General features: G+C 41.3%; 1 protein-coding gene across 3 annotated transcripts in view; it reads right to left on the bottom strand.

Moving 5' to 3' along the window:
* The window catches only part of LOC139733167 (eukaryotic translation initiation factor 4 gamma 1-like), a 47,891-nt gene that overhangs the window by 1,594 nt on the left and 20,452 nt on the right, over positions 1 to 25,845 (bottom strand). For 2 of the 3 annotated variants that reach the window (XM_071644009.1, XM_071644008.1), the window contains exons 6-27: positions 25,169 to 25,259; positions 24,043 to 24,269; positions 22,058 to 23,057; positions 20,719 to 20,825; positions 18,872 to 19,325; positions 16,531 to 16,658; positions 15,835 to 15,930; positions 14,871 to 15,044; positions 14,324 to 14,461; positions 13,280 to 13,483; positions 12,468 to 12,704; positions 11,312 to 11,416; positions 10,855 to 11,103; positions 9,685 to 9,884; positions 9,178 to 9,353; positions 8,699 to 8,814; positions 7,870 to 8,039; positions 6,673 to 6,877; positions 5,740 to 5,838; positions 4,993 to 5,136; positions 1,025 to 1,106; positions 77 to 223 (exon numbers count right to left, since the gene is read on the bottom strand). In XM_071644009.1, the coding sequence (XP_071500110.1) occupies positions 77 to 223; positions 1,025 to 1,106; positions 4,993 to 5,136; positions 5,740 to 5,838; positions 6,673 to 6,877; positions 7,870 to 8,039; positions 8,699 to 8,814; positions 9,178 to 9,353; positions 9,685 to 9,884; positions 10,855 to 11,103; positions 11,312 to 11,416; positions 12,468 to 12,704; positions 13,280 to 13,483; positions 14,324 to 14,461; positions 14,871 to 15,044; positions 15,835 to 15,930; positions 16,531 to 16,658; positions 18,872 to 19,325; positions 20,719 to 20,825; positions 22,058 to 23,057; positions 24,043 to 24,269; positions 25,169 to 25,259 (4,549 nt within the window). The remainder of the gene's footprint in view (positions 1 to 76; positions 224 to 1,024; positions 1,107 to 4,992; positions 5,137 to 5,739; positions 5,839 to 6,672; positions 6,878 to 7,869; positions 8,040 to 8,698; positions 8,815 to 9,177; positions 9,354 to 9,684; positions 9,885 to 10,854; positions 11,104 to 11,311; positions 11,417 to 12,467; positions 12,705 to 13,279; positions 13,484 to 14,323; positions 14,462 to 14,870; positions 15,045 to 15,834; positions 15,931 to 16,530; positions 16,659 to 18,871; positions 19,326 to 20,718; positions 20,826 to 22,057; positions 23,058 to 24,042; positions 24,270 to 25,168; positions 25,260 to 25,845) is intronic. The other variant, XM_071644010.1, reaches the window with a different exon arrangement.

Here is a 25,845-nt window from a genome sequence, read left to right on the forward strand (position 1 = left end):
AAGGCTAGCATGTTTGCCAAGCATAATTTGAAATGAATGATAGTTCACTCCACATGTGTAAAGCATACTCCCTTACCTGGAGGGTTCATTAGTGACTGGTTGAGGGCCTGAACAGCATACAAAGCCTGCAACTCGCGTTGGCGGTTGTTGTCGACGTATCGTTGTAATAACGTGCAGCGTCGCTTCAGGTCATCGCACACAATGTGGCAAGCTTGTCCGTCGCCTGGGGAGGAGGGACAGAACCACAGAGTATGGTCAGTTATGCATTATTCCTTTCTGCTATACACTTCAGATCCAAATAAGAACTTCTAGGAGGGTCTCAAAAAAATGGCAGCTTCTCTTTGCAAGCTCCTATGTGTGCAAAGTGCATATTATCTATACATGGCTAAATACCATGTAGTAACACCATGCAGCCTGAAATCATAAGATACCCTGCCTTTTTGTATGATAACATGACTGCGTATTAAATCTATCTTCTTTTCATATTCATGTTTACTAAAAGAATCTGGTGGAAGGGTTAAAAAAAAGATTGTGCACATTCTACACTGAGACAATGACTGTATATTCAATACATAAATCATCAGACCAGTAGAGGCATGCTTAGCATAATTCTACTTTAATTTTTTAATATCTGCTGAAGATGATTGCATGACGTATCTAAATAAATGTGTAACTTAAATACTTAAATTCATAATTCAGTACAGGAGTTGATGAAAAGACTTTCTGTGCTCCATTTCTTTTATTTTTCAAAGTAAGAAAAGAAACCCGTAATTCTCACTGCTCGAATGTTCAGAAGATATAGCAGTGTGTATGTGTGTGACACACACGCACACACTTGAACCCGACATAAACCCAAAGGATAATTCCACTTGGGGATAAATGCGAGGGATCACTGAAGTGATAACCTATGACATACAGCACATCTCGATGTCCGCAAATAAGTGTACAAGTTGGGCCAAGAACAACCATCATTCAAATTTCATCACAGAATGCAAAGGCCATGGGAACAGACAAAACTCCTTACCTTCTACTGTGCTTCCACAGATGATGGTGACTAAGGCACGAATGAATTCGTCTGACTCCTTCTTACTGGGTGGAATCATGCGCTGCATGGAGAAACCAAAGACCAGAGGGTGAGGCAATATCATGAAGGACAGCTTCCAACTGCCATAACTCACATGTTAATCTGTTGCGCATATAGGCAAGTTCACACTTGGGTAGCATAACTCCTGTCACTTGTTGTCTGCACAAAACATCATGCTGATTATAGACGTATACCACTATGAAATACAGTCAACCTCGCGTAAGTTGACATTATCGGGACTTAGAAAAACACGTCGACTTACGCGAAAGTCGACTTATGCGTAAGTCGACATTTTGTCGACTTATAAATGAACACTAATTTCCCCTATACAGAGTGAGACTACGATGCGGATCGCTACCCAAATCTTACTCCGTTTGCCGCCAAAACATACCTACTGACATTAACAACAATTATGTTTTAGTTCATGCATAAATCTCGCGTGGGTTAGTAACGGCAACGCACAATTCCCAAATCTCTAGAGAGATTTTGAGAGAGCGGGATCGGAAACCTGGGCCCGTTTCTAGACACTGCACGTTTTGAATTTGATTTAAAAAATCAAACGCATATCCCCCGAATTGCATGCAACTTTGCGATTTAAATTCAAATGCGTTGCTGCAAAGATATGCGTGTGAATTCGTATGATTCTGTTCAGATGACTTTTCAGTGCCGACTGAGTCGAAATATGATGTGTGTTTTTCCTTCCCTAAGTCGCCATATTTGTTTTGCTTATATTTCTCTTGCCATACTCTGAAAATGAATTGTTCTCGCGCTCCGATTCGCAACATTACCGCTCTGTACGGCGCAGGCCAGTCTGAAATAAAAAGAAGAAGAAAAAGTTTGACAAAAAACGACATCTTTCGGATTACTAACCTTCGTAAAAACAAGTCTCTTCCCAACGTCGGACTAATTAAACTTTGGTCTGAGATATAAACCTTCGGCACAGCGAATTGTAACAATAATTTGCTACTATATTTTCATTGACATTTCGTGAAGCAGCATGCGTTTCGGTAGTTTGAACGTGTAAATGTTGTGATGTCTTTCCCCTGCTAGTGCAGACTAAGTTCAGTCATGGCGAAAGTTCCGTTATGAAATAAAAAATAATGCAAGTCTTTTCAACAATAACGCACTTCCGTATAGATTCTTATGCGTTTAAACGCAGTTTCTAGTTTCGTCCAAAAACCGCAAGTATTTTCTGCAACCCTCTTCCGTTTTGAATACAGCGTTGCTTGTGATTTGATGGACTTGCATTTGATTTTTAGAACTGCGTTGAAACGCAATTGAGTTTAAGTTTCTTACAATTTTCTAGTTTCGGATGATTATCAAACGCAAGTCTTTTCAGCGTTCCGTGTGATTTGATGGACTTGCATTTGATTTCCGGGGTTGCGTCAATTTTTAATTTTGCGTACGAAATAAATGATGCAAGTCTTTTCAACAATAACGCACTTCCGTAGATGTTTAGAGATGCGTTTAAACACAGTTTCTTATAGTTTCGTACAAAAACTGCAAGTCTTCTCTGCAACGCTCTTGCATTTAAACACAGCGTTGCGCGTGATCTGATGGACTTGCATTTGATTTTTAGAATCGCATTTAAACGCTATTGAGTTTTAGAAAAAAGTTCCCTAAAATTTTCTAGTTTCGTATGATTATCAAACGCAAGTCTTTTCAGCGTTCCGTGTGATATGATGGACTTGCAATTGTATTTGATTTTCAGAGTTGCGTTTAATTTTTAATTTTGCGTACGAAATAAAAAATAATGCAAAACTTTTCAACAATAACGCATCTCCTTAGATGTTAAGAGAAGCTTTTAGACGCAGTTTCTAGTTCAGTCTTACGAAAACCGCAAGTCTTCTCTGCAATGCTCTTGCGTTTGAATACAGCGTTGCGCTTGATTTGATGGACTTCATTTGATTTTTAATGTTGCGTTTAAACGCAATTGAGTTTGAGGTTCGTACAACTATTTTCTACTTTCATATTTATGATTATCAAATGCAAGCCTTTTCAGCAACGCACTTGCGTTTATGTGCAATGTTGCACGTGATTTGATACACCTGCGTTTGATTTTTAGTTTGATTTAGTTACATGTAGTTGCATTGTAATTAATTTTCTAACTAGATATATCGCTACGGCTACTGATATGCCTCCGCCATAATGCATGGTTCTCCTAATAGGTCTATAGTACAATGTCTTGACAATGTGTGATGACAGTTTCACACAATTGGCAAAATATTAAATGACATTATCTAAACCTGGCCTTTGACCTTTGACCTCACAGTTCCAAAGAGAATCACTATTAGGTTGAACATGCATAAATATGTAAGTTTCATGATGATACCTCGAGTTACTTTCGAGATATGGAGGAAAAAGTGCTATTTAGCACTTTCACTTGACCTTTGACCTTTTGACCTTTGACCTTTTGGCAAGAAACTTTCCCAAAAATATATATTGGGTAATACATGCCATACATCAAGTTTAAAAAAAAAAAACCTTCAGGCATACTGCATTTTAAGGAAAGTAGTGATATTTTGAGTTGACCTTGACCTTTGACCCCCTGACCTTTGACCCATGACCCCCAACTTCCCTAGATAATCACTGCCCATCGGTACAAGCATATATACTAAGTTTCATGAAGATACCTTGAACCATTTGCGAGATATGGAGAAAAACATGAAATTTCAATTTTTTTCACAAAATAACCTCTGACCTTTGACCTTTGACCCTGTGACCCTAAAATCCACACAAAGTATTATCCCCCAAGGATATACCCTCATACCAAGTTTGATGTAAAACCACCACACGGTTCTTGAGATATCGACAAAAACAAAACGGGACGGACGGACGTACGGACGTACGGACGGACGTACGGACGGACGTACGGACGGACGGACGGATGGACAGACGACCCGAAAACATAATGCCTCCGGCCACTTCGTTGCGGAGGCATAAAAATGGGCCAAGGTTTCTAACACCGCTTCGGAATAATCAACGTAAGAATATTCGGATAAATGGAAACACCTATTTTACGTTCTGATAATGATTCTCTACTAGGACCTACAGGTTTAAAAAATTTGTGCGTTTTGAGAACGAGAAGGAGAAAAGGGGGAGAGTGAACTACTTTTGGTACCAAATGTAATTCTCCGATATACTAGTAAATGAGTGTATGCCCTTTCTATTTTGGCGTACAAGACAATGGACGCATGGCGCGAACGCTACCGCGCCGTACACTAGCGAATTACCGAGTAGAAATGCTGCGAATCGGAGCGGGAAAACAATTCTTTTTCAGAGAATGGCGATAATATTTTGAGCGAAAAAATTATGTCGACTTAGACGAGGGAATTAACACGTATTTTAGCTCAGTTGGCACTCAAAAATCAGGTCGACTTACGCGAGTTGTCGGCTTATAAATGTCGACTTAGACGAAGAAATTTTCAAGGAATAACAAAGGCAAAAATTGGGACTTTTTTATTGTGTCGACTTAAGCGAGTTGTCGACTTATGCGATGTCGACTTAAGCGAGTTGTCGACTTATGCGATGTCGACTTAAGCGAGGTCTACTGTACTGTAAAAGTGGAATTTTTGCACATATTGCGGGACCAGAAATTGCCACGAAAATAACAGCTGCAAACATTTTTGCTTGCTACATGTATCAGTAATCAATGTTTTGATTCTGCAAAATTAATATGTGAAATTCAACTCATCCGAAGGAGTTCGAAAAATTACTTGTGTGAAAATATCTACTTTTACAGCAATAGGGAGATATAGAGCTGTATGTAATACTCAACAAATTAGTTCGAAATTCTTGCATACTATTCTTTGTAAAAAACAAAAAAACAAAAACAACCAAAGTCCCTCACCAGAAAGCAACCTGTTTTAAGCAATGACGTTTTACATAGCACATGGCGCGAAACCTACCTCTAACCAGTCGAAAACTTCATTATTGTTGTCAGGCTTTGATTTAAGTAGTTTGGGTAGCTCCTGTTGCAGGACTTGAAGCCAGTCAGCAGAATTGAGGCCATTGTCAGCCGTTGCTGGACCTTCTAGTGTGAACTGCACATCCTGCATGGGAACAAGCACAACATCCTGTCTGTAGCATCTACTCAAAACCATTTCCAATGGCTCCCCATCTATGTGAGCATGATAAGTACAAACTTCTTCATTCTTTATGGTGTTCTACAGTAACAGACATTATACAGACATAATACACTGTACATAAGAAGGGGCTGATTATGACATCATCATATTATCATTGTGAAAATAATAGGGTAATGGAATTGAAAGAGCAGCCACCTGTCCACTGCTGGCTGAATGATTGCTAACAGAGGAAGCTACTGCTGTGCTATCAATTTTAATTCTATTACACAGACATGCCATGGGGGGGGGGGGGGGGGGCATGGTGCTTGAACTTTGGTGAAAATCTGTTGTGCGAATTTCAAGAAGGAGCTGACAATGTCAAATGCTTACGCAAGAAGAACACACAATGAGTGATTGCAATAGTTCTTTTCAGCCTATGGCTCAATTGACCTAAAAAGGCAGCCTGAAAACAATGCCTCTAGCTCTTGTTAACGTGGAGGCATGCACAAAACATTAAAGATGCATTTTCGCCAATCCACAGCACTTTATTTGGTGAAGCATTTTTCGGTTTGGGAAAAGAAAACTTACCATCTGCTGCACAAACTGTTGCACATTCTCGCCTGGAGGTAGAAAGTTCTCCCACTGAAGACCGGATTCTTGCCACCATTGAGCAGCTTTGCTAGCACCCTGAAAATACGCAATCATGCAAATATCATACAACTTTTGTGAGAGGTTGGGCCGAGACTAAAGAAATTGATGCTCTCCCATTCAATCAGCATCATCCCTTACAGATTCCTCATCACATAGCAGCAAATATAGTATCCTCTCTACACTTTAAGATTTATATCACAATACCAACCAATGCAGTATGGAACATCTTCTGTTCCTATAGGATCGTCACTTACATTACGTCACCACGTACTCACAAATCTCGCAAACACCAGTGGTTTGCTCTGCCTGAGTATCTGGGAACACAATTATTGTGAACTATGCCTGCATCTGGTTCTGATCCAAGCCTCACAAAAGACTGTGACATCATCACTTCGGTACTCTATACACCTATTTGGTTCAGACGCTGTTTTTTGTGCTAATGTCTACTTTAGTCATAACTGGGGAGATTCAGGATGTTGAACAAAAATTAAGTTTATGCACTGATGTAGGAGATTTGCACCTCATTCATTGCATAACCCATTGAATCATCTTCTCTTTAAGTTTTGGAAACTCCCAGTTGTTGCCAACATAAGTTACAGTGTTTTCAGACTGAATACTGTAAAAGTGGGCATCTTTGTGTGAATAATTTGTTGCTCTTGTCCGGGTAAGGTGAATTTCGCATGTTTTTCTGTGGAATCAAAATTTCGTGGTATCAAAATATGTACAAATACTACATAATGGGAAGCAAATTTTTTTGTGCGCTTTATCTTTGCGCTAGTTGCACGTCACATGAAAACGTCCACTTCTACAGTAGGTAGAGCTAAGGCGGAGATAGAGCTTAGGATAGAGATAAGGATGACAGGGACTCACATTTCTTCTCACTGCCGTCTTGAGGATCTCAGCCAGTAGAATGCCTGCCTTGTTGATTTCACACAGTGGCTTGATGGCCGTGGCCTGTAGCTTGAGGAAGTCAGCTCCACCCACCAGCATAGCACCTTGGATCTCGCCCAGATACTCCCAGATCTTGGGGATGTCTATTGCCATGTCTTCTGCATACTCGATGGTGTTCTTCAGTCTGCAGGAGTTTTGTATTTATATCAAGTGCGTGTGTGTGTTGAGGGGAGTTAAATAAGCAATTCAAAATCATTACAATACTTTTTTTAATATCTTTATTTGTCCTCTTAGCCAAGGGGTAATGATTCCTACTTGCAGACTGCTCCTTCCTCAAAGAAATAAAATATAAAAACAACTTCACATTACCATATTTCTGCTGTAAAGACAGAATAGACCTTTTTTCATTTTTTTTTCTCCCCTTGGTATTTCCATTCTTTCATTTCACTATACTCTTCCACCTTCACACATTTAGTATCATGATATATCTGTAATACTAAGCTTCCTAACCATGCTATCATTCACACTTGCAAGTGATGTACTGGTGCAACTTTTATGAGAGCCAACATGACACAGCTTCTGTGTTTATGGTAACAAAAGAGCAGATGCAGGGTGCTGTGTCGGTATGAGGCACTTGTCTCGCACCAGACTTACACTCAATTCCTTGTATACCAGCTTCAGGTATCATAGCACTGGCAAAGAAGCTTCAGTTAGCCAATACCTTGGAAGTGACAAATTTTGATGACAGGCTCAGAGGAAACGGCAGAAGAGCAATTCACAGAGAACCAATAATGCAATGCATACACCATATATTTTGCAGGGTACTATCTGGGAATTTTAGAACACACGTAATATCAACTCTGATCCAAAAATTAATGTGACATGCTCGCATACATATCCCCATCCACTGCTTTGCTCTGATGAATTTAAGCACTCATGAAATTGTCAGGAAGGCCCAATTCATGAAATAGCCTTGCTGAATATATGGCATATACAGTCACTGCAACTGAGACCCTTGGCCATTTCAAATTAAGCGAGAAAAAAATAAACCCCTTACTGAGATGACACTGAAGTATTCCGGCCCTTTTGATAGAGAAATTAAGCTGAGTAGTTTCATAGAAAGTTCAAAAAAGAAAAGTAAGGAAAAATAGAGATACAAAGCCATGCTTCACTTACCCTGCTAAATATTGCTCGTTGGTTAGGAGATTTTGGACAATGAGAGTTTGGAATAAAACACCGACATTTTCTCGCATCTCTCGTTTCTTCTCGATAATATGGTCTAGCGTGGCCTCAACAAAGAGATTTCTCTGGCTGCTTGGCAACTCTGACACACAGTTGGTTGCTTCCTGCAATGGGGCGAGAAATGGGCAATTGCCATGAATGTCTCATCTGCAAGTTGTCTGTAGCTCTCCATAGCAAAGACCAACAGTTTTATCACAAAGCTTGATTCTGCCTTTTCAATAATTACTGCAGATGCATGCATTGGAATGACTTAATGGGGCACCAGACTTGAGAAGGTTCACTGCATGATTACATGATTACAAACATATTCATATCAACATTCACGAAGGCATGTGTGAGGCATCAAGGATATGGGCACCTGTGAGGGATCAAGGACATGATACACCAGAATGCAAATATCAACACTGGCTGAGACAAGGTTAGATGGCTATGATACAGATTACAGTAGAGATAGAAACTTACAGTGCAAAGATAACATCATGTTTTAGGCATCACTCAATAATATGTTATCACAAGTAACATCACATATATGCCATGCTCGGCTCAACTGCTCCGACATGAATAGGTGGCAGAAGATACTGCTACTTTATTTTTGGCTTATAACACAATAAAATGACAAAGACAAAAAAATCACTGGCTCCTAAAGGACTTTTGGCCCTGACAATATGTTGACTCATACAAAGTATCTAGTCTCATTTGGAGAAAAATCATAATGCCTCCGGCCACTTCTTTGGCGGAGGCATAAAAATGCATCTTTACTCACAGCGAAGTCTCGCAGATTGAGGAATTCATCCACAATTGCCTTAGCCTTCTGCTCCACCTTGTCAGCCGGTAGGAGAACTTCTTCTGCTGGCTTTGCAGGTGGCTTCTCCCTTGATCCTGTGGTGGGGGCAATCACAACAGTTAGGCTATCATTGACACAAAAAGCCACATTCATATGTGAACATTATGCTGTAATGGAGAACTACCAAATTTTACTCTGAATAACACAGATTAGGACACAATACGAGAAAGACAATTGTGAAGTTTACGTAAATTCATTCTGAACTTTTCCACCACTTCTTCCAGATGGAGGAGGATTAAAGGCTGACAGCTGGCAAAGTAGAGAGGAAAAAAGGAGGGCAAATTGAACATTAGCAGTCCACAAAATTGCAAAGTCTTGCTTCATCAGTTGTTGAAAGGACTATGTCTCTAGGCCACAGTACTCTCAACCACAGAATTCGTCAATTGGCTAAGACTCACCCTTGGGCTCCTGCCTCTTCTCCAGTGAATCTGACCTCCTGCCTCGGGTCAGCTTCTGGACCTCGGCGATAGCCGCCTCCTTGTCTCGCTCCCGCTCCCTCTCCCTGGACGAGTGCTTGCCCATGGACGGAGACTGACCGCGACCTCGCGAGTCCCTCGACCCATATCCACCACCCCTGTTCAAGAACGGAAGAGGAAGCACATGCGAGTGTGAGCTGAATTTACAGAGGATTAAACATATTAATTACTAACAAGTATACCAAGACAACAGGTGTTCCTTTAACAGCAATGACCCTTAAGGCATACGAACAGACATAAAAATAGCTAAACCTGGAATGAATTATTTATATCATTTCAAATGTAAGCAGCTGTCAAGAGAGGTGAAATGTGGTTCAAAACTGCCTCTTGCCTAGTAAAAAGACCAAGGAAGGAAATCTCACGAAATTGATAAATAATTTGGTTTCTATTTGTTTTGTTTTAGTGTTTATTTGGATGATTGAGCCTCACCTGGCAGGTCTCTTGTTGTCCTCGTTGAAGACCGAGAAGCGGTTGGTTCTCGAAGTTCCCGACTCGTCCTGAGATGCAGAGGATGAGGAAGAAGCCGACTCCTTGGACTGGTTCTTGCTGCTGCCACCGCTGCTGCCCCGGGTCCACATGTTGAAGCCCCGCCCACCAGGGCCCAGCTGCACATTGTCATCGGCCTGCATCTGTACACGAGATATACACAAACATACACAACTGGTATAAATCATCAATCTATCAATGTTGAAATATGCACATACCACACATATTCATGTTACAAGCACAATGAAAACCTACGTGATTCTGAAAATGATCTGAGAAGGAGTCTTGCAGAATATGTGACACTCAAAGACAGGTAAGTCCAGTCTGTCAAAATTGTCCATGCTCATCTTAGACACACAAGGAAAGGTCGCTTTACATTGGTCTGCCAACATTCCCACATCCCAATCAGGGAGATTCCACACGGCAATCACAGAGATATTCTGTGTGTTACATGCATTTCAATGGGCGAAAATAATTCCGGAATCAGGGAGATTTTAATATTCTCTTATTCAGACATGAACAGATTTTGACATTTTCAGGGAGACTCCTGCAGAATCGGGGAGACTTGGCAGCTCTGTTTACATAGGTGAAGCATCTCATCAGACGCTGGTGCATTTTACCAAAAGGTCAAACTAATGTGATAGGGTCATGAGCATGTACATACAGTTGTGACCATGACAGAAAATCAACACCTCAATCCTGGACAATCTTTTTCTTTCAGGGAGAAAAAATAATATTGTGATAGTATCTGGCAAGAGTGAATTCATGAAAAAAGGTTTCAGTCACTCAAATCCATTGCTGATGGTAGTCTGAGTACGAAGGCTAGGGCCCCATTTTATTAAAAGACAAAATCGATTTTAAATTTCCTTACCACACAGGCTGCCATAGACTTACAGTTGAAATCAACTATATAATCAATTTTAACTCTTCATAAAAGAGGGCCTAGAAGGTTTTTTTTTTTTTTAATTATGCCTAAAGCACACAATACAACATATAGACACATTTCATGTGGAATATTATTTCACCCCTGCGACCACACCAGATATCCCAGCACTTGCTATGCGACTCTCTATATAAGCGACATTCGGAACTAATACCAAAATTCCTCCTTACCCGAGTGAGTTTCAGCTTTGACGGGTCATAGTTGGGTCTGCTCTTGGAGCTGGGGACCGTGTTCCAGCCGTCGTCAGCCTGCGGGGGGCCTGTCCTGGTCGGCGGCGGGGGCTGCTCCCGGCTGCGGGTGCTCACCTTGCTTAGCTGCTTGGCCTCTTCAGCCTTCTTAGCCTCCTGCGCATTGAATTCCCGGTGGATTGCATCGATTGTCGTCGGCTTGGCTTCTTGCCGCCGCGGTACCCAGTTATTCTGAGAAAAGAAGGAACATACATGCAAATTTGAGATACAAGGTCTTGCCACCCTAGTGATGATACAAGACTTTGCACAATTAGAATTCATTGAAAAAGAGCTCTTGAATGAAATTTTTCCGTCAATGAATTTCAAACACATCAAGAACTTGGAAGATACAGCTTAAGTGGGGTTGAATATATTTATGCAGATACACTATTGAGCTTACCTTTCTTAGATCAACCAGGTCACACATGAGAAATCGTATCCTCGGCGAATTCTTCTTCGACTGGATAATCTTGTCAATTTGGACAAAGTACTGGTCCATACGATTCTACAAATGACAGAAAAAGTGCAAGAATTAGGGCTATACCACTCATACAAATACAACACATGTCACTAAATTCGAACTCGAGGAAAATGCCCTGACACTCAGTACTATACACAAGATATCTTTCGCTGTTGTATGCATCCTTCAGAGAGAAACTTGAAGCATTTATCATAACATAACTTTGCATGTTAACAAACAAACCAGAATGATTTCTCTCTCTCCCCTCTCTCTCTCTCCTGTCTGTCAAGAAATCATTGGTTCCATCACTGTCATCATTCATAACTGCAGTTGCAGTTTTCAAGTTACCTACTGATGCAGATGTTAAACTATCGTTGTTCCTAATCATCACTGGCAGCCATGGAAACAAATCCCAACAGCTTTCATGCATCATCACACCTATGCAAATTGCCGTCCATGTTCCTGGTTTTGAATACAAAAATTTTAGGTTGCCCTGAACAGCAACACCATACACATTAAGAAAGTGGACCAAGTACCTTTTCTAAGTCCTACAATAAGACATGCAAATGCTCGGTCTTCAAATGCTATTTTACAGTTGATCAATCTCGGCAATATTCATGGCCCAAATACTGCACAACAAATTTGAGCTTTTTAGGAGGACAAGTCACTACAGTGAGTTTAAGAAAGAGTGAGGACACATCCCCCCGAAGTCTAAAACCAGTCACATAATACATGATCTAACTGACTGCATGACCATTTGCGTGACTCGACACTGTTAAAACCTGTCACATAATACATGATCTGACTAGCTGCATGACCATTTGCGTGACTCGACGCTGTACACTGTGCCATTACGCCACATAGCTTGCATATTACTGTACCAGCATCAGTACAAATACTGTAGTGCGAGTAGCTGAAAGTTCAGGACCAGTCATAAAAATTTGACATGCCAAATCTTCCAACTGGTATTGTGACCCAGTCACACCACTGGAAACTGGCAAGGCTGGTGACGTCACACCTCCGGTTGCTAGGTCGTAAAACCGCTGAATCATTGCAAAGTGGTCTAGTGCACAGGGGCCTTAAAAAGTCGCCCTACCTTGGCACGATCATGGTCCAAGTCCTTGCCAATGGTGGACATGAGATTGCACAGGCACTCCAGGGACTCGTCGTCCTTGGCCTTCATCAATCGCAGGATGCAGTCGTGCATGATGTTCTCCGTCAGGATGCGCAGCTTGAAGAGCTCGCCGATGAAGCGGATGTTACCCATCGTTCTCCTCTTGGCCTTGAACAGCTGCTCTTCCAGTTCTTCCAACTTGGACCCACGCTGCTCCACCTGGAGAGTAGAAGAGTGGTAAAAAGGTTTTGTTGGGGAGGGGCAAAAATGTAGGAACACTCAAAGATCAGCTTCCAAATACTCAATACTTTTTCAGGCGGTTTTATTGTCAGAAAATCTTTACAAAATGACCCAATTCACAAAATCAACGCTATGCTAAAGCATTTGGACATATGAAACATTGCACACAGTACACATGCAATGGATAAAGTCGATGGGTTAGGATTTGCTTTTGGAAATGGGATAATATATTTCTCATTCCATCACCGACTTCTCCGTCACAACTCTAACCCATATCTGCCAATCTAAGGGATATTCCCTAGTTCGGGATAAGGCACCAGAAATTCAATCGCGAATCGGGACTTCCAGACAATTTCGTGGGTCAGATTTGCGATTGTGGAGTGCGATAATGATTGGGAAAAAAGTATACGTGCAGGTTGCATTCATGTCGTAATCAGAGTTAATAATTTCACATTATTTCATGACTGGCACCCGACTCTCGAAATACGCGAAAATAACCCTCGTGAAACATATGGCGTATACGGTAGCAATGCAGCTGATGACGATTCACTCACGGGAAGCTGCTCGATCTCCTTCCTCCTCTCCCTCTCGATCTCCTCCGTCTGAGACTCCTTCTGGAACTCCTGTTGGCAGTTGTGCAGCAGGATGGGACGGAACTGGACGAAGGTGTTCGGCTTCTGCGTGGACGGCACCTTGAGTTGGGACAGCCGGTGGCACATGTGGGCATAGGCCGTGCTGAAGCTGGGCTCGCTGATAGCCTGAGGGAGGAAAAGGAGGAAATGAGGACAATTATGAAATCAACAGACTTCACTGTTCCTGTTCATCACTACCATGGTGAAAATGGTTCAATTTCATTACTGGCAGGAGTGGCAACTAAACATGTAGTATTTCCGGAAAAGACTACATGTACCTACACATAGAACGTCAGGAATAGTACAGCAAAACCAGAAATTTTTGCATGCATTTTGATTTCGCAAATTTCGCGAAATTGAAATGCACGCAAAAATTCTTGTCTACACTGCACGTATTGAATGCCAATGGCAATTCGCGAAAATTTAACATTGTGAAAAACGCCACTGGCCCCAATTCACAAAAATTGTATTCTGCATATATATATTTCTGGTTTTACAGTAATCGACACTGATTTCATTTCTCCTTCTTCACCCTTGATATCTCGTTTTGCTGAATTACATGTCAGCATGTGAATATCTTCATACAGTTGTTTCGAGTGCTTTTCTAAGTGCACGATGTTAGTCGGGGACTGGTGGAAAAGATACACTTGGAATTTTTTTCCTGTACACAGGTTCGATTGTTTCATAATTAAAAGAAAAAATTCAAGTCATTTCGCCACAAAACAACTAGAAATATAATGTACACATATGAAGACTTTAGATCCATAAATAATAACTGGTGGACACAAGAACAGGCAGTAAAACTGCAGGGTCACATCATTTTGCACGTAACTATCATGCAATGTTTGTTGTGATACATGGCAGGTGTACCATGGAAACTTTAGAGTGTTGAGCAGTTCCCAAAGAAGGCACAGCCCCGTGAATTCAGGATCTGGGTCTACAGCAGGCACCCTACAGGTGCATTACCTTTTCAAAGACTAGCGAGATGACGCCGTTCAGCCTCTCCTCCGTGTTGATGGGAAGCTTCTGAGCCTGCTCCACCAGCTTCTGGAACCTCTGGGGCGTGAGTTTGTTGAGTATACTTTTGAAGTTGCGGAACAATTCCTGCAAAGGACACAAAATGGACATGATGTTCAATCATATATTCAATCACACTGGGATAATACCTGCCAGGTTTTGGAGGAGATTCAAAATCCCATTTCTAAAAAGAAGATCAAAATGTGAAAACTGGCCCCAATTTTGGTCTTGGCACCAACAGCAGGAAATCAAAACAAAAAAACTTTCACAGTTTGCACCGCATTCCACTATCGGAGAGCTCTGAAGGTTGATGACCGATTATTCAGAATTCCAAGTGCTTCAAGAGCACTCCTAAGCTTAGCCTCGAGGGGGGGGGGGGGGCATGACTTTAGAGCACCCCACGGCATGAATGTCTGTTCACAGAGAGTTCAGAGGAGCTCAGGTGCACTCCTGGAGCACTCTTAAAACGCCCTGAATAAAATGGAACAATACTCACATCAGTCTTGTCTTCCTCCCCACCCTTCGCCTCTTCACGCTTGTGGACGGGCTTCCAGGCCTTCTCCGTTGTGTTGAGCTTGGTCTCCACGGCTGGCGAGGCCCTCTGTATGACCTTGATGTGTTCCCTGGATGCCCTCTTGCCCGGGCCTTGTTGGTAGTTGGGTGCCTTTCCCTGAGCAGCCACATGGACAATCAGGATGAAGGGAAGAGTGACATGTTGAATCAGAGATCAAATCTAAACTAGTATTTCACATCTTCATTTTCATTATCACTATTCTGCAAAGGATGAAGATGATTCTATCACCTACTTGATGTGCATATATAAAGATAGACAGCTAGAGAGTAAACCTGACTTCTTCCCGTGCATTCTATGCTCATCATTGTAAAAAGATACATCATCAGATTCGATATCCAACACCTACAGCTCTCAGAATGATGGTAGCTTTCAGCATTGTGGTGTAGATAACTTTGCAGAGAGGAAATATCCTACAGAAAATAAGCATCAATTCAACTGACTTTTAATTCACTGTATGACAATCTTCTTTTATTCTAAAAACATATTTCCAAGTTCTGTCAAGATGTCATGACAGTGGCATTAACCCGTTAAGGACGAGTCCTGAGTATACTCGGGCAGATGTCTATGGGAAATGTGTGTTGTAGCAAAATAAGTCCATCCTCGATGGGTTAGATAAAACATCAAAATGACCCATTTCTGACAAACTGGTCAATTTCAATACCTAAATGCAAGGTTAAGAAGAAACTCCCCTCCTCTAATCTCACTATATGTCTATCAACGAATATGAAGACAGATCCATGTAATGCTGACACAAAGCTTTATATATTATATGTGTCATGGGCATTGCCCTTTCGATGTATCTTTTTCACCAATCACCCATCCACATGATGACTTTCAAATCAAGTGATGGCCAAGGAGCCATGTCTTTGACCTTGGCCTGCCTCACCTGTGTCCGAGGGGACTTCATGAAGTGAGGCATGAAGTCTGTACCCTTGGAGCTGATGCCCGTGTTAACGCTGAGGCCGATGGGACGAACATCCGCCTTCAAGGAGTCAAATGAGGAGAAGACACAGTTGAAAGTCATGGAATACCGAGTGCTACTTTTCCTACTACTCTAAGAGCAAACTTGAATGGATTAATCCAAACACTAAATCAAGAGCAAGCCCCAAGAAATCAAGATTAACTCCCTTTTGTGATTTTTCTATTGATCATAGATTAGTAGTGGGCAATATACTATCCCTATGCTGTTCTGCACCAAATCAAAAATTCATGCAGGGATGTAACAATTCATTGACAATAATATACAAGCCTCAACTGTTCTCAAGATATGTTGTCCACAAAATCGGTTACGGATGGACGGACAAACAGGTGGACAACCTGAAAGCAGACTGCCTCCAGTGGCACTTTGTGATAGAGGAATAGCATGCAGAGATATTGAATGGAATCTCCCTTTCTGTTCATTTTGTTAAGAACTTACTCCTTCACAACCATGTAACGGCAAAAAAAATATGTGTTCTATAATCATACATTTTCAAAACAGGAGAATCACAAACAGTTTCTTGACCACAACTATTGGCGAAGAGAAAATGCCAAAATCGACGTTTGGAATAACTGCTGTATCTAAACCAGTATCTGTACTCACTTTCTCAAGCACAATGTCAGGAATGTTAGGAAGCCCGTCTGGTTTGTCGGTGCACCCTTTCTGGAATTGCAGAAGGAAGTCGCGATCATACTGTTTCTTGCCATCCGGATTGACGGGGCTCCACTGATCTGCAAAGTTCAAAAGGAACAACATACTTTTTTAATGGCTAAAAAAGGAGACCCCAGGATACGATGGAAATGCTTGGGTTAAAGGAATCTATGGAACAGCTGGCACGAATGCCACATGGATTGCAGTGGTATTAGGATGTCTTGAGAAGGGGTAATGATCGTGTTCTGAGAAAAGTGCTAGTTTAAAGTGAATAAGCCAGAAAAGCGAGGACGACCAAAGAAGGTGCGAGAGAAGTTGCTGTGACAGCAAGATCTGGTCATCCCCGATATTGGGGGCGAACCCCGATCAAAAATGGATGATGGCAACTTTGACTGCTGCACAGGTCGATTAGGATGCCTCTGCTTCTCTAGCAATTACTAACTGTGCTGTCCAGGTACATGGCACTTCATTTTCATTTTGTAAATTTTCTGATCTTGACCATGAAGGAAATATTCCAACCTCTTCTAATCTATTCAGCAAAATAACATTGTTGCAGGACATACATAATGGAATTCGAGGCCAGAGAATGGTCAATCATATCAACTTGCTGGCCTTGGCTTTGACCTTGAGCTTTTACCTCTGTCAATTCTGGCACCTGATTGATCATTTCTTATGTTCTTAACAGATATTGTTACCTCTGGAGATTCCTGGCTGAAGTAATGTCGAGGAAAACAGCATATAACCCAAAATACAGAGATCTTCGCCTTGTTATCACCATAGTGTCCAGGAAAATAATCATCAATTCATTTCTACCCGACGATGTCAATGTATTTTCATACGACACACCAATTAACATTACTTTGGATATTCCCAGCTGAAATTAAGACTAGACATCACATTTTCTAGTTGCTGTTAAAGTACAGTAACCTTTGACTTTGATCTTTCAACTGTCATCTCATAGAATTAAGTGTCTCTTCATTTCTACCCTTCCTACCAACTCATATCACCATTACTAGATAAAGTTACAGCTGAAAATTGTCATTTTGAGCCAAAGTGTAGAGGCCTTTGACTACTGACCTACACTAAGTTCGACCAAAATCTAATCTGCATAGCTTCACCAAATTAGCATACCAGGACCAGGTTCCATGGAACATATTAAGCATATTTCCTTAAATTACAATCAATGATCTGTGGGATGGACAGACAGATGGACAACCTGAATACATTTGCCTTTGACACCCTTTGAAGTGGAGGCATTAAAACAAAGAATGACTGTGAAAAAAGACTTACACAGTGAACGATGTCTAATGTTAACTACTGTATATTTCCTAATCTGGCATATTCTTGGCAGATGACCTTTTTTTCTTACAAGCTGGGTCAAAATATAGCAGAGACATCATTAAATTGCACAGAATCTAAAACCTCATATATATTAGCATCTTTGGAATGTAGTGGTACATGTGCAACAGGCATTACTTTCTAGAAGTAAAGTGTACCAAACAAATATGGCACAGCTGGGTCCAAGTGTGCTTATACACTGGAAGTCTCCAGGTTAGTGTCACTTGAATTACACCAATGAACACAATCTGAAAGCATTGTGCTTGATATGAGCTTGTGCATACTCTCCCACTGCTGTGCACACTCAAAAAGTCCAGCAAATAATACAGAGCTACACTCTGGTAGAGATAGCTTTCATCAGTGCCTTTTGCCCATAAGTGAAAAGTTAAGACAGCTTCTGATGGATCGAAAAATTATCGAGGACGATCAGTTTTCAGCTACGCAAATAGTGATTATTGCTGGTAACAAACTAAATCATCCACACAATTAACTATCAAACAACTGAACGAAAGGAAAAAATAATGCAAAAAGAATGATATGTATACTGGATCTTTCTATGACAAGTTTGAGTAAACACACACAACAGGGGAAGAGCAACCAGGATCTTCAATAGGAATCACAACACTCCTTTCACGGCCCCGTTTCATAAAACTTGTTATCGAAAACAAGTTACGATAGTTGTTAAAAGCTACTGAAATCCTTGCATCTGATTGGCTGAGAGTAAATTTGTCATAGAAAAGTGGCACTTGTTTACTGATAACATGTTCTATGAACCAGGACCCCCGACTGCATTCCAAGGAAATCTATGTAACCTAACAGCAAAAGAATCAACAACCGTGTCAGCACTGCAATCATTCCGTTGCATGAGACCTGCTGATCAAGGGAAACGCATATTGCAATCCCTGCTCCGCCAACGCATCGTCGGCCGCTCCTTTCCCACACTGCGCTCAATTACCTTTCCTGTAGGTGTACTTCAATTGAATCTTATTGTCCGTGGGGATGGGCTTCCCTTCCTTATTCTTTGAGTTCTCAGACTCCACAGTGTCCACCTCATTTTTCTTCTCCCACTCCTCGGCCTCGTTGCGATCCGACGGCTCCTCCTTCTCCACTTTGGCTGGCGTGGTTTCCGGCACCACCTCCTTCGCTTTCTCGCTAGTGTTCTCCACAGCTTTCCTCTTGGCAACATCACTTTGCACCTCATCAGTCTTTTCACTTTGCACAACTTCCTCCTCCTTCTCCTTCTCCTCTTCCTTTGCCTCCTCCTGCTTTGGAGGCTGAGTTGTTTGCAGTTTCTCCACCGGCCTCTCCTCAACCTTCTCCGCTGCTTCCTTGGGTTTGGGCGTTTCCTCCACAGCTGCAGCTTCTCTCTGCTTTGCTGGGTTCTCTTGACTTGCTGGGTTGGCGGCAGCCTGCGAAAAAGGGACATGGGGAAGACAAAGGTTACCATAATCAGCAGATACTTCAGAAACTGACTTGTTCCTTTAAATCAAGCAACAGGCTCCTTCTGCATGTCACACAATTCAATGGAGATTGAAGAGAACATTCATGATAGTTCTAGAAATGTAAAACACAACTGAAAGCTGTCACATGAAGAGACACGTTAGAATTGACAGAACAAGATGCATTACAGCATCGAACCTCTGAATGAAAGCTAATGTGCAGCCCCACACTGTAACGGCATACACTTTCACAGAATTGATATCTTTCACAAAACGTCATGAGTTGACTGATATTAGTGAGATTAGCAACTTGTAAAAAATACTGATGCAATATCAATATACTAGCAGAACTACAAATGTTTACCATTTCCATTACCTAAGGTGGAAAATCGCCAGCTCTTCTCTTTAGGGATGATACTCGTTTCATCACCATGATTCTTTATCAGGAACTCAAACATCGGCAAAAAGAGTCCTGGGGGGCATTTCATGACGCATTTTGTCCAGCAAAGTTGTCGAACAAATTTGTTCTCAGTCAATCAGATGCAAGGATTTCCGTAGCTTGTCACAGTTAGTCAGAAAAATATCCGACCAAAATGCTTCATGAAATGCCCCCCAGATTCCCAATATACAAGGCATATACAGCCTAACACAAAAGTTAACAAAATAGTTTCTGCAGGTGTTCCACTGCTTTTGAGGAATACAGAAAACTTCTGTGCTGGATCAAATCACACAAACATTTGAAACGAATACATTGATGCTAGGGCCCCATAGCATAAAGCTAAGGTAACTTTACAATTATGTTTACCCTGCCATCAGCGGTAACCATCAGAAATTTCTTGGCTTTTAAGTGATTGGCAATGGAACAATGTTACTACGGTACAGTTACCACTGATTGCACGGTTACCATTTGTAAAAGGGCCCAGATCTTGACAACTATAGCATATCATATTACATTTGTTGATTCAAAGAATTTTAAAGGGATTGTATAGTTTTGGTTGAGAACTAATTTCAGGTTTCTAACATTTTTTGGTGAGATAACGAGAAACCTCTTATAAAATATGAAAGAGCATGTAATTCTATGAGGAAGTCAACGTTTATTTGATGAAAATTGGTCTTGAAATGGCTGAGATATTAAAAAAAGAGCGATTGTAACAAAGTGTGGGACCCACACTTTATTACGGTCGCTTTGTTTTACTTTGTTTTTGGATGTTTCAGTCATCCCAAACCCGATTTTCATCAAATAAACTTTGAATTCCTCTTAAAATGTTATGCTAAGTGTTTTCTTGGTATCTCGCAAAAGTTAAAAGCTCAATTCTTATCTCCACCAATACTGTACCATCCCTTTAAATAATTACGGACTCACCGGTGTATCATCTGTCCTGAATGCAGAAAAATCATCTGAGTCTTTGACAGGTTTCTTGTCAAGTTCTTGCATCCGCTTCTTTTGGCTTTTCTTCTTATTGTCTTTCCCTGTATGGTCAAAGATAGGAGAGAATTCCAAATACCTCTTACCAAATTCTATTTATTCACTTCTTTTGAAACTTTATTTCAATTTTTAAAAGAACACAAATCAGAGAGGTGTGCAAATGAAATTGTGATACAGTGAATCAAGAGGCAAATATTCTTTAGAAAAAGATATTCTAGTCATTAAAAGGAAAAGTAAACTGAAGACATGTTCAGCAAAAATAGGGAAAAAAGGAATTGCCTAGCAATTTAATCTTATTTTTCTTTTCTTTTTTTAGCAGAAAGTACATTATGGCTAAACTATACAATTTCAAACTATAAAGTCCTTTCAGGGATACTGAAGAACCTTCAGTCTCCCGCATCTTTTGACACCAAATTTGCGACGCCCGGGCGCGCGGTTTCGAAGTTACGCATAAATATGTACATGCATGTCAGACCAAAAATTGCTCAAAAACGTTAATTCGTGTACAATTTCAATGCAAACTGTGCTTACTGGCAAATTTCATAAAAGCATGATTATTTTGGTGTTTTATTGATTAAAATCAATGAATAGCATATTTTCTTGTTCGGAGCGATGTCGCGGACAAATTTCATCGAAAAAACAATGAAAAACATAAAGTCGAAAAAACAAAGAAGTACATAAGAAATTCAAAAAACAATAAAATACTTAAGAATTTTTTCTGATTTCACAATTTTTTTTAATTACATTTGCTAAGGACACTAAAAAGAATATTTACACAAAAAAATGTGCCTGTTTTGAGCTTTTTTTTGTGATTTATACCAAATAGTCTGATTTTATGCATCATCATGCATAAATTAGCATAATTTAGCATAAATGATGATTTTTTCTTAAGTGGTTTACTATATTTTTAATACTTCAAAACAAACTCACAAACAAGCAAAACTCAATCCTGTGCTAGTAACTTATCTTTGAAGTTTAATTGGTTGCAGAACATGATTTGGTCCTACGTAATGCCACTCTTATGTACCAAAAATAAGCACAATATAATCAAACTTATTTGCTTCATCCATACAATGTCCCTTGTTCCATTGAAGTTTAAAGGCACTTGAGCATGGAACACACATAAACTTAAAATCAGTAAACATTTTTTTACTCTATCAACCAAGACACAGTTTAACAATAATATTTGGTTTATCACACTTCGATCTAAAATGCATTTGCCCACCCTCCCCCCCCCCAAAAAAAGAAATGAATACAACAGTACTTTCAACATTACCTTCTATATGAGCAGCTGTCTCCTGTTTTTCTGCTTGAGGTACTGATTGGGGAGGCTCCTGTGGTTGCACAGGTGGTGTATTTGCACTTGATACGGCGACCTGGACATCACCATCCACCTGTGAATCTTGGGATGCCTCGGGCTTTGTTTCCGTGACTGGTTGCCCCACAGGTTCCACCTGCTCTACTACTGGGGCACTCGGCGTTGCAACAACGGCTGGTGCAGCGTCCTGGCTGGCTGCTGGTGCGGGTGGTTCGCTTTTCACTGTGGCTTCCTGAGGGGGAGGAACAGTCTGTTGATTTGATGGTGCCACAGCTGGGCCGGCAGGTGGGGAGGCCTTGGCTGCAGGTGCAGCATGTGGTGGCTGGGCGGCTACCGGTACAGGCTGTGCTTGAGCTATGACCTGGTGAACAGGCGCAGCTGGCATTCTGGGCTGCTTGGCGGGTTCCGCAACAGGTGGCACTCCTTGTTGAACCGCTTGTGGTGCCGGAGATCTTTGCTGTGACTGGGCACCTTCCTCCGCTGCCGGTGTAGCAGCCAACGCATGTACCTGTGCTGCCTCGGGCGGTACAGGTTCCACCGGCTGGCTGGGAAACTGGCCTGGCTGCACCATGGCCACGGGCGCAGCACCAGGCTTCATGACGGGCGCAGCAGGTATGACCGACTGGCCGCCGGGAACAACGCCTTGGACTACAGGCTTCTGCTGCAGGGGCACCGCGGCCATGCCCTGGTGCATGTGTGAGGGTGGTGGCTGCTGAGGAACCTGCTGAGGAACCTGCTGAGGAACCTGCTGAGGAACCTGCTGAGGAACCTGCTGAGGAACCTGCTGAGGAACCTGCTGTGGAACCTGCTGTTGCTGTTGCATCATCGGTGGCTGCTGCACATGGGCAGGGGCAGGGGCAGGCCTGTGTGCTTCCTTGATGTCTTCACTGGCAGCCATGGCCACACTCGCTGCAAACTGGGCTTGTATTCTCTTTGCATCTTCATTGTTTGTAGATTGCTGAGAGATGAAAGAACATGGCAAATAAAGTGTTTTTAAGATATGCTAAACAATACTTCTTGTATCATCTGACATATATGGAAATAATCAAAATTACTGTTAAAATAACTGGCAATATAACTCATTTTCTTTAGCTACAGGCAACGTATGGAGATATGCCTACTCAGGACTTGCATTAATTTTAACCCTATTCTAACTGGGCTATTTGAGACCAAGTTTTTACATGATTGCTAAATATTTGTGTAAGAGTTCCTCAAGACACATTGAACAATTTTCTTGTAAAAAATTGCACAATCAAAATCAGTTTCATTTGCTTTTTATTGTTTTGTTAATTTCTGATGTATTTCATTGTTTGGCCAAAATTTGTTGCAGGCACTTTTTCAAGCTTATCTACATTAAAATTGATTAATTTCAGTGGTTGAAAGTTTTAAATAATCTATTTTATATCAATTTAACCAAAAAACCACAATTTGCATTGGATTTGCACACGATATCATGAATTTGAGCTATTTTCGGGTTGACATGCATACGCAAAACATTACGTAACTTCAGAACGGTGTACCCGGACATCGCAAATTTGGTCTCAAAATATGCGGGAGACTTCAAAGAAAAAAGTCATGAAATGACGCGGCAAAAGCTTTGCGCGTCGCGGAATCGCGGCGCGAAATGTCGAGGGGGGGTCAAATTCAAATTGACCTCCCCCCCCAGTTAGAATAGGGTTAATGCAAACCGCAGTGATTACATACCCTCTTTTCAATTATGAGAAAAACTCTTCAGCTTCATTTGCATATTTTAATACAAGAATGCCATCTGACAGAAATGATTACATACTACACTCAGACAGCTGAGATAAACCAACATAACAATAAATTTTACATAATTATCGCACCAAAAAGTTCATATTTTGCGCCTGGAAAGTTGATTGATCTTGATGGGTCATGAGCCCATGTCTGGTGAAATCATGCAAAGCCTTTTTCTCAGTTACCGAACTTACTGCAGGGGGAGTGACATTAGCGCTGGACCTTCCGGAGTGCGGTGAGTTTGAACCCGATGCGTCCCGCATCAGTGTATCTGTCACATCTTGATTTGTTGTCGGATCTACGATGCGAATCAGTTTCTTATTCCTCTGATTTTCCGGCCGGCTACTCTGCACTGGCTGCTGATATGTTCTCTGTGCTGGCTGGGTTGGCTGTGTGGCCAGCCACACTGGAGCTGTGAGGGCAAGACAAAAGAGTGCAATCACCACTTCAGATAGTGCATAATCCACGACCAACTTGGGGAAAACTGGGATGAGTATATCTTTCCAATAGGAATACAATATCACCCCCCCCCCCTTGTAAATATAAAATTACTCATCTAACTGGCCAGTACATATTGTCCTCGTGCTCTCGATTAGTTTTATCTCTCATCTAGATTTTTCACAAGGGGTGAAAGGATGGGTCTACTTACTGTATACGCCATATATTTAGCGAGTCTTAAATTTCACGAATTGGGACTTGAAACAATTTCGCGAGTGTTAAAATGTGCGATCTTGGAGTACAGTACTGAACAGAGAAATGTATACATGCATGTAACATTCATATTGGGATTAGGGTGGATAGTTTTGCGCGTCTTCAAATTCGTGAATAGCACCTGATTTGCGAAATTCGCGAAAATAAAGTTCTTACGAAGAATTCAGTGTAAACAGTATCAGAGCAGCAGTCCGTAAAAGGTGGTATGACTGACATTCAGACTAGCTACATGGCTCTGTTAGCTTCCCACATCCCCCCCCCCTTCTTCAAATCCGTGGCATCTGCTAGCAAATTTTTGTTTGGCAGTTTTATTCCTTTTGCTCTTCTATGCATTGTCCAACTATCCAAGAGGAAAAATTTTGTGCGACATAAAACCAGAACAAAAAAAAAGCATGCAACTATTTTTGGTTTGAAATTTGAAATATTATTTCATCTCTTTGATTTTGCGGAATTGAAAACAAGCAAAATTCAATTTTCATTCTACCCGAGAAACACTCAAATTTTAATTTGTGGATACCATTTTTGAGTTTACAGGTGCATGAGTTGCAAATTTAAGCGCTACGAGCCTGGGGTATTTCACTCTGCTTTCGCATTACTTACTTCCTGCAGGAGGAGAGCTGTAGAAGGGTTGCTGTGGCTGGAATACTTGTTGAGAATAGGACTGCTGGAACGGTCTGGGGTGTTGCTGAATCTGTCATATGAAAGACGGAGGCTAGATACTCATTTTGAACACTGCTTTTACACCGGCTAAATACAGCCATAAAGGACAATGGAAGTCCATGCTATATTCACTAGCAAAACATCTTCTTTTCATCCTCACACGAATGTGAAACCTACGACAGGATAATTCTGTAAACAGCCATTTCTTTTGTTAGTTACTCCTATAGGTGATTTGGCATAAAATCATAATAGAATTTTTAACTAGAAATGTCGCTAAGGCGACTGGCATGCCCCCGCCATAATGCATGATTCTCCTAATAGGTCTATAGTACATATAATAATAATTGTTTTTTGGATATAAACTCCAAATTTTATTGTCCAAGAATGGAAATTCATTTTGCCCAATTGATCGTGGGCCCGGCAGCCACTGAGCAGCGCCAGATCGACGTTGCTCTAACCTTTTCAACTGTTGAACAGCAAACAAGGTAGCAGCAACTCTCATCTTTTAACGTCTTTTGGTATGACGCGGCCGGGGTTCGAACCCACGACCTGCCGATTGTGAGGGCAGGCGCTCTACTCACTGAGCCAACAACATTGTGGACAATGTGTGATAACAT

The sequence above is a fragment of the Diadema antillarum genome, unplaced genomic scaffold (assembly GCF_040938485.1).
Source record: "Diadema antillarum isolate AM-2024a unplaced genomic scaffold, OU_Dant_1.0 seq00000462_RagTag, whole genome shotgun sequence".
In the NCBI taxonomy this organism is placed as follows: domain Eukaryota; kingdom Metazoa; phylum Echinodermata; class Echinoidea; order Diadematoida; family Diadematidae; genus Diadema; species Diadema antillarum.